Genomic DNA, 15,316 nt, shown 5'->3' on the forward strand with positions numbered 1-15,316 from the left:
CGACAGTACACATTTACTTTAATATCTTCAAGCTTTTTTGACTTTGCTCCAAAGATGTGAAATAAGTCATTTCGCTGCTGTGTGCGTCCATCCATCATGATTGTGGGTAATCCTCACTGATCCTTGAAGCAGAGCCTTTGTGATCTGAGAAAGCATCACACAGGGATGACCAAGTGCAATCTCCTCACAGCTGCAGGGAGACCTATTAGAGGATGTTGCTTCTGCTGAGTCAAAATATGAATTTTTTATCTGTTTAAATTTCTGGCATGTCTGCATGCTGTGCATATTTAGAAAACAAATGGAATCTTCTGCCTGCTTAAAAACAAGAAATGTACTTGTTTCAGCTAGAGCTAACACTCCGTTTCCAGGCTACCTTGTAATGTGTTCATTAATTTGCTTATTTAAAGTGTTAATTTGCTATATTTACTAGCAAGGAGGCACACACACACACCCTGGAATCCATATGCCCCTTTCCTGCTCGCTTATTACACACCAGTAATCCAAAGCAGGTCGAGCATATCCTGGGTCTTTCTTCTTTCCTGGTCTCCCATAATGAGTCTTATATTTAATGACTCTTCACTATAATTGTGCTGGTGACAAATAAGAGCTTACCTACCGAGCAGCAATGGGAGGAATCTGAGACAGCCCCTGGAATAGGCTCTGTTTCTAAGCAATTGGGGGGATGAACACTCACCATTTAAACATACTTGAGGTCAGCCTGCCTGTTTCTGATTACAGGCAGGAGGGTCAGGTGCAGATGCCTTACCACACAGATGGGGCTTTTTAGGAGTGGACGTTAATCCTCACAGAGGCTGCTAGATTGGTGGGTTGGAAATTCATTCCCCCTATTTTAGTAACTACAGTCCTGGCACAAATGAAGCAGTGACAGTAAAAACTTCCTCTAATATATCCTGTGAAATTGTTCCAAATGTCGTCCATGGGCAGGAATGACGTGGCAGGCAGGGTGAGGAATATGACAGGGGAATTCACTCTGGGGTCTGTTGGCCTTTCTGAGGATGCTGCCATTCTCTCTCTCTCTCTCTCTCTCTCTTTTTTCTTTTTTTGAGAAAGCATCACACAGAGTCTCACTATGTTGCCCTAGGTAGGGTTCCGTGACATCACAGCTCACAGCAACTCAAACTCTATGGCTTAAGTGATTCTCTTGCCTCAGCCTCCCCAGTAGGGAGGTACTACAGGTGCCCACCACAATGCCTGGCTGTTTTTTTTGTTGTCATTGTTGTTTAGCAGGCCCAGGCAGGGCTCACACTCACCAGCTTCGGTATATGTGGCCGGCACCCTACTCCCTGAGCTCTGGGTGCTGAGCCAGCCATTCTGAGGATACATTTTCTGATGGCTGTGCTTCTGTAGTGCAGGGCCAGGAAGGATCTGAATTAGGATTCATCAGATGTCTACCACCTACCAAGTAGAACTCAGCTTCCAAATCAGTTTAGTTCTTAGCGAGTATGCCCATGGAGTTTACTGAGTGTAAAGTGACTGGTTTCGAGCAGTTCTCTGGGACATGATCACCTCCCACAGTGCCTGGAGACGAGGCTCACCCTACCTCTTAATTATGTTTAGGTTGTATAATTAATACATGGCTGGCCGTGGGGATATTTATCTCTCTCTTCATTATCTCAGATTATAACTGACAAGGCAGTTGCACACTGTCACACACACAGCCAAGTGACACCCTTTTCCTCTTGTCCTGAAGTGGATTTTGAAACCCAGGAGGTGCAATCTACATCAGGCTTTTCCGTGGGCCTCCACATTCTCCATGGTTTCCTATTGTTTCTACTCCACTAATTTTTTTCCATTGTTGAACAACTATGCAGAGTCTACCTACCAGCTGCTATGGATTAGGCAAATTCTACTTTGTTTCCTTTTTTAAGGCGATTTGAGAATTGACGATGTAAAACAGTCCTTTCCAGTATGCCTTGAAGAGAACCCACAAGTATGATTTTTCTTTTTCTCAAGGGACACCCCGAAATCTATTCCTGCTTGCACTAGGGTCATATGCTTGCATCACAGCCTCACCTCCCAGGGCCCTGGAGAGCGGTCCAGCAGCGAGATGTGCTAGCAGAGAACCAGCTTCTGCAAATGTTAACAAGGTGGGAGTGGTGGGGAGAAGGGCCCTTGCTTTTCCTGCAACAAAGATTTTATACGGTGGACGGTGCCTGTGGCTCAGTAGGTAGGGCGCCGGCCATATACACCGAGGGTGGCAGGTGCTAACCCCACCCCAGCCAGCTAAAACAACAATGATGACTAAAACAATTAAAACAACAAAAATAGCCAGGCTTTGCAGCGCATGCCTGTAATCTCAGCTACTCGGGAGGCTGAGGCAGGAGAATCGCTTAAGCCCAAGAGTTTGAGGTTGCTGTGAGCTGTGACACTACATCACTCTACTGAGGGTGACAAAGTGAAACTCTGTCTCCAAAAATAAAAAAATTAAAAATTAAAAATAAAAGACTTTATATGCAGAGCAGCTGTATGTCAGAGTTTTCTAATGTTTTCCTGTGATGACTTAAACTTTCATACAAACATTTTTCATTTAAATGTGTAATAAAAATACAGGTCTCAGAAGGTAAACTGACAAATGACACAGACACACACACACCCCCGATTCCCACTCGCCTTTATCACAAAATCCAGACTCCTTCTCTTGACTTATAAAGCCTCCCCAAAGTGGCCCGGTCAGGTCCTGAGTAGCTCTTTCATCTGTTCTTTAAGATCCAGCCATACCCAACCTTTCTCTGTTCCTAAAAGGCATCCAGTTCTGTTCAGCTGCTGGGATCGTGCCTAAGCCTCCCCTCTTCTTGGAAACCTTCACAAGTCCTGTCCCCTGCCCGGCTCATCGTGCAGCTGACCTCAGTGTTCTTGTCTCTGCCCCCTGGTCTGAGTTGGCATCCCATTCATGGCACCCTGCCCTGTCCCTGGAGCATCCCAGAGAGCATTTGCAGCAGTCTCATGGCGGCCCTGCATCTCTGTACCCACCATGTGAGCTCTCGGTGCTCAGCTTGCCTGCCACCTCTCTATTTGACAGTGGACAAAATTCGGACACAGCCCTCTTTAAGACAAGAAGCACAGCCCAAGTCCATCTTAACATTGGATTCAGGATTATTCCACTGAGCTGCCTCCAGCCGTCCCATGGGAGGCAGAGAGTTCACTTCACTGAACTCTTCCTCACTCCTTCTCCTCCAGCTGGAGTGTGCTGCTCTGGGCTGCGGCAGGGCGGTGCAGAGTGCAGGGCCTGTGTCGATGGAGGATGGCCTGGGTCTCTTAATTCCAGTGCGTCCAACATCTGGTTAGGGCTTTCCCCGGCTTTTTTCTCCTATGTCCTGGGAACCACCAATATGGTATCTTGGTGGGTCTAATTTTGGTAACTTTCCCTGGGAGTAGATGGTGACTCCTTGCTTTCCAGTCCAGGATGGGGTGGTCCTAGTGCATGAAGAAAGAACTCACTGGTTGTGGGCGGCGCCTGTGGCTCAAGGGATAGGGCGCCAGTCCCATATGCCGGAGGTGGCAGGTTCAAACCCAGCCCCGGCCAAAAAAAAAAAAAAAAAGAACTCACTAGTTGATTCCTAAGGTTATTATTTGATTAAACAGATTAAATACTCACTTATAATTGTATATCCAAGGTCATTTTTCCCCACCATGCTGCAAAATCTGCAAGTACACTAGCTATTTAAATATTTTTGTTGTTTGAAAGAAAAAAAAAGATTTTTAAAATGCTCAACCTCCCTTATAATAAAAGAAATACAAATTAAAACAATAATGTAAAACCAATTTTCACCAACCAAATTAGCTAAGATTGTTTTCCTTATAATAAAAGAACTTTTTAAATTCCTTAGTGCTGGCAAAGTTATGATGAAACAGTCTAATGTAATGAATTGGCTCCTAGAAATATAAATTGATACAAACTTTCTGGAAGCCAATTTTTATACCTATTAGGAATTTTACTTTATTTCATGTCTGTCCTGGTGAAAAGTATATGTGCACTCTGGAGTCAGTTTGGATATGACGTGTGTGAACAAATAACCTCTCAGAGCCTCATTTTCCTCCCCTGTAAAATAGGGATAATAACATTGCCTACTTCATTTCTTCAAATGAGATTATGCATTTATAATTAGTACAGTGCCTAAGGCATATTTAGAATTCAATAAATATAAGCTATAGTAATAAAAATATTATTCTCCCTTAAGGTTATACTTTAGGAAATAATCTAGAATTCAAACAAAGATTTTATCAAATTGTAAGAAAAAAGCCAAATTTTGTTTGTTCACTCCTTGCTGGAATACTATAAAACTATTCAAAGTGATGTTTAGAAAGAGTCCCAAGTGACATGTAGAAATGTGATGATATTGAGTAAGAGAAGTATCATATGCCCACATTTAATATAATCTCTTTTATGTAAAAATCTATATATGCAAAAATTGTACAGAAAAGTAAGTAAAAGAAAATGTCAATGGTGGTTTTGGTTCTGAAAGGCATTCTTAAGGTCATTTTAATGCTTATTTATACTTGTAAAAATACTTCTTAAATTTTCTCCCATGCCTTATGTTGTAGTCAGAAAAGTAGAACTTACAGATCCCTGTTTGAACCTGCTCAAGCCTGGTCTGTGTAGGTCACGGGAGCCCTGGGCTTGTGCCTGGAGCCTGCTCGCTGTGGCGCCTGGTGAGACTGGCTACTTGTAGCCTGTCTTGCCCGAGTTCTGTTGCCGGCCCTAGGGAGCTGAACATTCTTAGCTGTAAGTCATAAACTGGTATTAATCCTAAAGCCCATGTTGCTCTGATTTCTGGCTTCTTTCTCTGCACATCATTACTCATTTTGAGGTCTCCCAAGGAACTCTCTCCTACAAAGTGATTTTGACTTCAAGCCTCTGAAGATAAAAATGTTTCCTAGGCTTTAGGAATTTATTATTCTTTTCAGCATGGTTTAATAAAAATCAGTCACCCAACCTTCAGGGCATATTTATTTAAATGGTCTTTTATTGGGGGCATGTATATAACCGAGTTGGAAGGGAGGTTTGCATGAATGAGTGAACATGGGACCCACTCAAATTGTTTTCTTGGAATAAATATATTCATAATTGGGTGTTCAGCATGAACTTTTAAAGCATAGAATGAATACAGGTAGTGAACAAAAAGAGAGTCCAACTTTCCAAACTCCAGTAGTTTACTCTCCTGTAAAAGGTAGAGCTATGAACCAACTTGGATTGATGTGATGCTTTGGGTACTCTGGAGTTGATCATTTTATATTTTTCATATCATGAATTGATTTCCCCATCACCTCTGGGCACTCATTCCATTATACAACTGGATATGTCTGGGGATTGATCCAATGCCCTTGATGGCTTAACAGAGATCCATGGAAGGAAGCAGAGGCCCTGAGTTGTTCCAGAGTCTCTGCAACTCTTAAGCCCTTTCATTTGGCTTCTGCCATTCATACACCTGAATCTGATCCAGACTGCCAGGTCTGCTGTAAGACCTCAGGGCCTTGAGTAGGGGATAGAAGAACTTGAGAGTTGTGAAGTTTATCTGCCAGAGGTGCACCAGGATAAATCCTGCTGAGAGGGGAAAGAGAGGGTTTCAAGGGTGGGGAGTCTGAGTAACAGTGCCTTGTGTCACAAAGATTTCCCGTCGGATAAAGAAGTAGAGGTGGTCAGCAGACATGATCATGAGAGGCCATCAGAGACCTCTCCAAGAGCAACGTCACAGTAGAATTGCATTGGATGCAGATTACAAGGTGAGGCGAGAGCGGGTAAGGAAGTTGCATGGTCAAGGGAAGGTAAAAGATGGGATGTTCATGGCAAAAAGCTTTGGGGGCAGGAATCGGCATGGAGCATGTTTGGAAGTTGGAGTCAGAACAGAGGGAAGAGAAATGGATGATAAGAGGTGGAGTAATGTTGAGAAGTGGATCGATAGCCAAGCGTTGTGGCGGGCACCTGTAGTCCTAGCTACCTGGACGGCTGAGGCAAAAGAATCGCCTAAACCCAGGAGTTAGAGGTTGCTGTGAGCTGTGGCTCCCCGGCACTCTACCGAGGGTGACATAGTGAAACTGTATCAAAAAAAACCATGAGAAGTGGATCGAGAGTGCAGGTAGAAGAATTGGCCAATTAATTCTGTGCAATGGGAGCAAATAAAATGAAAATGGGACCAGATAGATGTTTTGAGTTTGAAAGGAATGGATCCAAGGTGCTCCTGCTTGGGCATATAAGTGAGATCACTGGGGAGGACGAGAGCGGGTGGGCAGGGTCAGCGGTCACTGAGAAACATGGGGAAGGTGTGAAAGCAGCTGCCGGAGAAGCAGGAAGGCTGGTCCGCCACCGCCTCCAGCTTCCTTGAGGAGTAACAGATGTTACATTCCTCATTTAGACAGAGACTCCTGAGATCACACAAATCCGTAAATATTTAGTTATTGTACCCTCAAACTACTACAGAGGTCTGCCTGCCTTCTCTTCAAAGCATCCCCTTGGTGACTGTACTCTTTTATTTCTCTAATTGCACCCTGGAGAAACTTCTGTTAGATACAACTGGTCCTTGCACTGCTGACACCTGCAGGTCTTGCTGGTGCACGCTGAGTTCAGAAAGCTCTGGAAGCCTTGGCTTTAAAGAGGAAGAAGCTGCGATGGAGCTTTGCTTTCTAGTTTTCTAATCCCAAAATCACCCTCTCCTTAATGCAGTCATAAAACACTGTCACACTCATTTGCTCGTGTGACTTCCAAAGCTTTTTGAGTTTCCCCTTTGCACACCTAGGGTTTTGCTCCTGGAACTGCGAGGAAGGCCCAGGACAAAGAACAGAAGTCTGGGCGTATCATGGGAACCCTGCGCCGACTCAGAGCGGGAGGGCTCCTTGTCATTTTCTCCTCAGCGCCCTCATCATTTCCTTTGTAAATTACGGAAGGGCTGTAATGAGGATTAATTTGGCTCCTAGGGTATCATGAATTGTTCCTAACATTGGCAAAAGGCTGCTTGTAATTTGAAACTCCCAAAGTTCAGGGAAAGGGCAGGGGCTGTCAGCTTGTGTGCTGCTGGAAGAGTCAGCATCTCTGAGAAGAACTCTTGGCTTCACTTCCAGAGTAGCTAGAAGGATCCTAGAAAGGGCTCTCATGGCATAGTGGGTGCGGGGTATGGGAGAGAGTGAGATCTGCTTCTTATACAAGGGACACATCTAGATCGTCAGGAATTAAGAGAGTATCGCCATCAGACAGAGGGAAAGATCTGTTTCAATAGATTTCAGGGGCACCCAATCTGATTTCCATGGATTTTTAAGTGAAAATATTGCTAGAAATTACAATGCCTTCAAATGAAACCAGACCCTGGGTGGTGCGTTCGCCAGCGCTGACAAGTGCTTTGCATCCCACAGGGGAAGACGGGAAGGCCCTGTCATCAGAACTCCCTTCCTCTCTTCCTAGACCTTTACCCCTTTTTCATTTTGGTGAGTAATTCAGGATTGGTGGGTTTTCTCCTACCTTTGGAATGAAGGATGGTAAATGGGACTTGAAGGGTAATTACCACTCCAGAGCAGGACGGGGGAGGTTTTCCTCTACAGTGGAAGCTGAACACAATCGAGCTCTTTATTAAAGGATGATGTTATAGGAGTGAGAACCAGAGACAGGGCTGGTTGTCCAAGATCGTTTGTTTTATGGCTTTACTCATAACTGGCACAACACCTAGTGTGAACTCTGTATCAGGTCACAACAAGTTGTGACTTTTCAGCTCACAACTCTTCTTCATAACTTTATCTCTGAAGACTAAAATTTTCCAACCACTTGGCCCAATTTTCTACTAAGCTCAACCCCTCCACCCTGAAGGCTGAGGCTGGTGCTCTGACGGGGAGGTCATGTTTGTGAGGCAGAGCCTTGGGGAGGGCTCAGGAGCCCCTATGAGGGGAGCACACTGCACTCAAATTCTCAGAGCCCTTCAGGGGAGATGCTGACTGCACTGATCTTCCCGTTTCTGTTAGTCAGGCAGTTCTGTCTATACCCTAGCAACTATCTGTCACTTGGTGCTTCAGTACTTGACAGTCGTTCAATCAGAAAAGGATGAAAACTCAATCACTGCGCTGGGCCTGGCCATTTGCTAAAACCCTCAGATGCACACTTTGTACAGGTCCCCAGCTTCCACTTCACTGACAGACGCTGCCTGTGGGCTGCTCTCCGGCTTCTGTGCTGCTGAGTAGGTAATTGAAATCCTTTCTGCCCTCGGGGTAGTGATTAGACTTTGCATTCACGAGCATCATGGCTTCTCTCTGCTCCCCTCTCCCTCCAGACTGCCATCCTCTGTGCCAGCACTGTACAGCTGATCTCCACCACACTGGGAGCATCTGCCTGAGGTGCCAGAATGCCCGCCACCTGCTGCTCAGGGACCACTGCGCTCCTGACTGCCCTCCAGGATACTATGCAGAGAGGGGGGCTTGTAAAAGTAAGTGGGGACTCGGGAGCTAGAGGTTCTCTCTGGGGGAGTAGCAGAGGCTTGACCTTCCTGAGAGAGAGAGAGGGCAGCAAGCTTTGTAGGGCCCCGGGGACTGTCCCCCAGACCAGCCAATGCTGTTGGTGCCGGGCTTCAGAAGGGAATCTGGCATCATGGTTTCTGCCTGTGTCTCTTTTTCCTCTGCAGAATGCCACTCCTCCTGCAGAACCTGCCAGGGAAAAGGACCTTTTTCCTGCTCCTCATGTGACAACAACCTCGTTCTGTCCCACTTTGGCACCTGCAGCACCACCTGCTTCCCTGGGCACTATCCTGATGACAGCCGTACTTGCCAGCGTAGGTTTTTCAAATGAACTTTCTCCCTTTTCCTGCCCTTCCAGGAGATTCTCGCTTCCATCTTCTCACCTGTTAGCCTTTATTTTATTTTATTTTATTTTAATATTAAATCATAGCTGTGTACATTAATGCGATCATGGGGCACCACACACTGGTTTTATAAACAATTTGACACATTATCATCACACTGGTTAACATAGCCTTCCTGGCATTTTATTAGTTATTGTATTAAGACATTTATATTCTACATTTACTAAGTTTCACATGTACCCTTGTAAGATGCACCGCAGGTGTAATCCCACCAATCACCCTCCCTCCGCCCATCCTCCTCCCTCCCTCCACTCCCTCTCCCCCTTCCCCATATTCTTAGGTTATAACTGGGTTATAGCTTTCATGTGAAAGCCATAAATTAGTTTCATAGTAGGGCTGAGTACATTGGATACTTTTTCTTCCATTCTTGAGATTCTTTACTAAGAAGAATATGTTCCAGCTCCATCCATGTAAACATGAAAGAGGTAAAGTCTCCATCTTTCTTTAAGGCTGCATAATATTCCATGGTGTACACATACCACAATTTATTAATCCATTAATGGCTCGATGGGCACGTGGGCTTTTTTCCATGACTTAGCAATTATGAATTGAGCTGCAATAAACATTCTGGTACAAATATCTTTGTTATAATGTGATTTTTGGTCTTCTGGGTATATGCCTAGTAGAGGAATGATAGGATTGAATGGAACATTTATTTTTAGATCTCTAAGTGTTCTCCAAACATCTTTCCAAAAGGAATGTATTAATTTGCATTCCCACCAGCCGTGTAGAAGTGTTCTCTTTTCTCCACATCCACGCCAACATCTCTGGTCTTGGGATTTTGTGATATGGGCTAATCTTACTGGATTTAGATGGTATCTCAAGGTAGTTTTGATTGACATTTCTCTGATGATTAAAGATGATGAGCATTTTTTTCATATGTCTGTAGGACATGCGCCTGTCTTCTTTAGAGAAGTTTCTCTTCAGGTCCCTTGCCCAGCCTGCGATGGGATCACTTGTTCTTTTCTTGCTTATACGTTTGAGTTCTGTGTGGATTCTGGTTATTAAACCTTTGTCGGAGACATAATCTGGAAATATCTTCTCCCATTCTGAGGGCTGTTTGCTTGCTTTACTTACTGTGTTCTTGGCTGTGCAGAAGCTTTTTAGTTTGATCAGGTCCCAGTACTGTATTTTTGAAGCTGCTTGAATTGCCCGAGGGGTCCTCCTCATAAAATACTCGCCCAGACCGATTTCTTCAAGGGTTTTCCCTGCACTATCTTCTGGTATTTTTATAATTTCATGTCTTAAGTTTAAATCTTTAATCCAGCGAGAGTCAATCTTCATTAATGGTGAAAGGTGTGGGTCCAGTTTCAGTCTTGTACAGGTTGCCAGCCAGTTTACCCAGCACCATTTGTTAAATAGGGAATCTTTTCCCCACTGGATGTTTTTAATTGGCTTGTCAAAGATCAAATAATGGTAAGTAGCTGGATTCATCTCTTGGTTCTGTATTCTGTTCCAGACATCTACTTCTCTGTTTTTGTGCCAGTACCATGCTGTTTTGATCACTATCCATTTATATTATAGTCTGATGTCTGGTAGTGTGATTCCTCCTGCTTTGTTTTTATTTCTGAGTACTGTCTTGGCTATTCGAGGTTTTTTCTGATTCCATATAAAATGAAGTATTATTTATTCAAGATCTTTAAAGTATGACAGTGGATCTTTAATAGGGATTGCATTATATGTGCATTATATGTGCAATACATATATGCATTATATGTATATTGCTTTGGGTGGTATGGACATTTTAACAATGTTGCTTCTTCCCAGCCATGAGCATGGTATGTTTTTCCATTTGTTAACATTTTCAGCTATTTCTTTTCTTAGAGTTTCATAGTTCTCTTTATAGAGATCTTTCACATCCTCTGTTAGATAAACTCCCAAATATTTCATCTTCTTTGGCACTACTATGAATGGAATAGAGTCCTTAACTGTTTTTTCAGCTTCACTATTGTTGGTATATATAAAGGCTACCGATTTATGAATGTTGATTTTGTAACCTGAGACGTTGCTGTATTCCTTGATCACTTCTAAGAGTTTTGTAGTAGAATCCCTGGTGTTTTCCAGATATACAATCATATCATCTGCAAAGAGCGAAAATTTGATCTCTTCTGACCCTATATGGATACCCTTGATCACCTTTTCTTCCCTAATTGCGGTGGCTAAAACTTCCATTACAATGTTAAAGAGCAGTGGAGACAATGGGCAGCCTTGTCTGGTTCCTGATCTGAGTGGAAATGATTTCAATTTAACTCCATTCAATATGATATTTGCTGTGGGTTTGCTGTAGATGGCCTCTATCAGTTTAAGAAATGTCCCTTCTATACCAATTTTCTTAAGTGTTCTGATCATGAAGGGATGCTGGATATTATCAAAAGCTTTTTCTGCATCAATTGAAAGAATCATATGGTCTTTGTTTTTTAATTTGTTTATGTGCTGAATTATGCTTATAGATTTATGTATATTGAACCAGCCTTGAGACCCTGGGATAAAACTGACTTGGTCATGATGTATAATTGTTTGATGTGTTTCTGGATTCTGTTTGTTAGGATCTTGTTGAATATTTTTGCATCTATATTCATTAGTGATATTGGTCTATAATTTTGTTTTCTTCTTGGGTCCTTTCCTGGTTTGGGGATCAGGGTGATGTTTGCTTCATAGAACATGTGGGTAGTCTTCCTTCTTTTTCTATATTTTGGAACAGGTTGAGTAATATAGGTACTAGTTCCTTTTTAAAGGTTTGGTAGAATTCTGACGTAAAGCCATCTGGTCCTGGGTTTTTCTTTTTAGGGAGATTTTTTATGGTTGATGCTATTTCAGAACTTGATATTGGCCTGTTCAACATTTCCACTTGATTCTGGCTAAGTCTTGGAAGGTGATGTGCTTTCAAGTATTGGTCAGTTTCCTTCATATTTTCATATTTCTTTTTATTTTTTTCCATATTTTCATATTTCTGAGAATAAAGTTTCTTCTAATATTCTTTAAGGATTTTTTTTGAATTTCTGAGGAGTCTGTTGTTATTTCGTCTTTGACGTTTCTGATTGATGAAATTAGAGATTTTACTCTTTTTTTCGTGGTTAGGTTAGCCAAAGGTTTATCTATTTTATTGACCTTTTCAAAAAACCAGCTTTTTGTTTTATTGATCTGTTGTATAATTCTTTTGTTTTCAATTTCATTTAATTCTGCTCTAATTTTGGTTATTTCTTTTCTTCTACTGGGTTTGAGGTTGGAATATTCTTCCTTTTCCAGTTGCTTGAGATGTCCCATTAAGTTGTTAACTTCCTCTCTTTCCGTTGTCTTGAGGAAGGCTTGCAATGCTATAAATTTATCTCTTAGGACTGCCTTTGCGATATCCCAGAGGTTCTGATAATTCGTGTCTTCATTGTTGTTTTGTTCCAAGAATTTGGCAATTTCTTTCATGATCTCATCACTGACCCAGGTATCATTCACCATAAGATTATTTAACTTCCATGTTTTTGTATGAGTACGCAGGTTCCTGTTGTTACTGAGCTCAACTTTTGTTCCATGGTGGTCCGAGAAGATGCAAGGAATAATTTCTATTCCTTTAAATTTTCTGAGGTTAGACTTGTGACCTAAGATGTGATCAATTTTGGAGTATGTTCCGTGGGCTGATGAGAAGTATGTATATTCAGTTTTGTTGGGATGAAATGTTCTGTAGATGTCTGCTAAATCCAAATGTTGGATGGTGAGGTTTAAATCTAAAATTTCTTTGCTCAGCTTCTTATTGGAGGATCTATCCAACACTGCCAAAGGAGTGTTGAAATCTCCAACTATGATGGAGCTGGAGGAAATCAAGTTGCTAATGTCTGTTAGAGTTTCTCTTATAAATTGAGGTGCATTCTGTTTGGGTGCATAAATATTAATAATTGAAATCTCATCATATTGAGTATTACCCTTAACAAATATTAAGTGACCATTCTTACCCTTCCTTACTTTTGTTGGTTTAAAGCCTATTGTGTCTGCAAATACAATTGCAATGCCTGCTTCTATCTGACTACCATTTGCCTGAAATATGGACAACCATCCTTTCACCCTGAGTCTATATTTATCTTTTAAGGTAAGATGTGACTCTTGTATGCAGCAAATATCTGGCCTAAGTTTTTTTAACCAGTCAGCTAACCTGTGCCCCTTTAGAGGACAGTTTAAGCCGTTCACATTAATGGAGAATATTGATAAGTCTGGTAAAATTTTGGGTATCGAGTTTTTTGAAAGATCAGTGGACATTTTTAATCCTTTCGCCACTGTGGATGTTGGATTTTGATCAAAAGTTTCTGAGTGAGTTTATTTTTGTGTTAGAGGATTGGGCTGGTCATTATGGAGAATACATCTGAGAATATCCTGAAGAGCTGGTTTGGTTATGGCAAATTTCTTCAACATATGAATGTCATTAAAGTATTTAATTTCTCCATTATAAATGAAACTCAGTTTAGCTGGATACAGGATCCAGGGTTGAAAGTTATTTTGTTTTACGAGATTAAAAGTCGATGACCATCCTCTTCTGGCTTGAAAAGTTTCAGCAGAGAGCTCTGCAGTCATTCTAATATTCTTCCTTTTGTAGGTAATGAATTTTTTATGTCTGGCTGCTTTCCGAATTTTCTCTTTCATATTAACTTTAGTGAAGTTAATTATGATATGCCTGGGGGATGTCTTATTCATATTGAGTCATGCTGGGGTTCTTAAACTGTCTGCTATCTGAATTTCAGAACCTCTTGGCATGTCTGGAAAATTCTCTTTCATAATTTCATGGAGAAGGGCCTCTGTGCCTTGCGAGGCCACTTCATCACTTTCAGGGATTTCAATGAGGCAGATATTAGCCTTCTTCGAATTATTCCAGAGCTCTCTGAGAGAATGATCCATTTTTGCTCTCCATTTCTCTTCCTCTTTGAGAGTATGGGAGTGTTCAAAAGTTTTGTGTTCAATGTCAGAAATCCTTTCTTCTGCTTGCTCCACTCTGTTACTGAGGGATTCTACTGTATTTTTCAGATCTTTGAGGGCTACAAATTCTTGCTTCAGTGCATCAAAATCTTTGGTGGTTTTGTTTTTAAATTCATTAAATTCTTGAGACAACTTTTGAATTTCTCGAATTTCTAATTCTGACTTTTGAATTGCTCTTTGAATTTCTACTTCCAAATTTTCCTCCATTCTGTTAATCTTTTTGCAATCCAAATTCTGAATTTGATTTCTGGCATCTTGGTCAGCTGTTTATGAATGGGATCTTCAGTTACATCTGCTATATCTTTCCTTGGGGGGGGTTGATCTATTCTGGTTATTCATGTTACCAGAGTTTTTCTGCTGGTTCCACCCCATGTTTATTTTACACTCTTTGTTTTTTCCCCTGGAGTTTTGTTGAGGACCCGTACAGTGGTATGGCCTGAGAAACTGGGGACCTATTTGGTGTGGTGGGGCTAAGTGGTTCTGTCTTGTTTTCAGCTGGTCTCTGTTCAACCCTAGTGAAACAGTTACTCTGGGTTGAAGTTTCAGCTGTGGAGAAATACCAGCAATTAAGTCACCCTGCCCCCCACAGGCAACAATTGGAAAAGGAAAATCAAACCTTCCTACAAGCATACACCCAGGGCACCACTTGAATATTCCTCAGGCGATTGGCTCAGTTCAAAAGGTCCAAATCAGTTGTCTCAGTCAGCACCTATCTCAGGTGTGAGAGTTTTAAAGGTCTCTGGGAACTGGATCGCAGGGGTCTGGTGACAACTCAAATATGACTTGCTTTGGTGCTCCGTGAAGTCAGAAGACCCACCCAGCAAATAGAGCATTCTAGGAAGGTTGATGCCTCTTTCCCCACCTTGCACCTCTGTCACACCCAGTCACTGATAGCCCTGCTGTGACTCAGTTGCCTCCTGTGAGCAGATACTCTACGGGTTTGCACCTGCCTGAATCAAGGAAATCTGTATCTGCTCAGCCAGGCCACTGCTCTCTGCCTCTATCCCTCAGGGGGTGTGAGGCCTAACAACCTCGGGCGCTTGATGGAGGCTGGGGGGTGTTCACTCAGTTCCAGCCCCACCCCTGATTGATGTTACTGACAGAAGAGAACCATTTTGTGGGAAATTTTTTCTGTCCCAGCTAAATTCCTCTGCAGAAGAGAAGCTGTTTTGAGTTCCCAGAACCTGTGCCGGAGGCCCTGCCTTTACTCCTGCAGGTTTGTATTCATAGCACGGTCAGTTCTAGCCTCCTGCCTTCCTTTGTCTATAGACTGATGATCCCCTGAGGGCCAGGTGCATCTTAGGCTCAGTAAAGCGGTCCTGTGGGTCATCCCCACCCTGGGAATGTCTTGGCTCTGCGCATGTGTTTTCTAGTCCCCACAGTCCACCCAGGCCAGTAGTGCCACAGGCAAACCCTTTACTCACAGGGCCTGTGTTTCAGTCCCAGATCTGTTCCATGGTGGTTGCCATCTGAGAAGATGCCCGGACTCCTCTGGTTGCCCAGGGAGACAG

General features: G+C 42.6%; 1 protein-coding gene across 1 annotated transcript in view; it reads left to right on the forward strand.

The window, feature by feature from the left end:
* Nucleotides 1-15,316, forward strand: part of FRAS1 (Fraser extracellular matrix complex subunit 1) — a 482,654-nt gene that overhangs the window by 276,258 nt on the left and 191,080 nt on the right. The window contains exons 21-22 of the mRNA XM_053590633.1: nucleotides 8,268-8,420; nucleotides 8,616-8,762. Of these exons, the coding sequence (XP_053446608.1) occupies nucleotides 8,268-8,420; nucleotides 8,616-8,762 (300 nt within the window). The remainder of the gene's footprint in view (nucleotides 1-8,267; nucleotides 8,421-8,615; nucleotides 8,763-15,316) is intronic.

This window comes from Nycticebus coucang, chromosome 1, assembly GCF_027406575.1.
Source record: "Nycticebus coucang isolate mNycCou1 chromosome 1, mNycCou1.pri, whole genome shotgun sequence".
NCBI classification, from domain to species: Eukaryota; Metazoa; Chordata; class Mammalia; order Primates; family Lorisidae; genus Nycticebus; species Nycticebus coucang.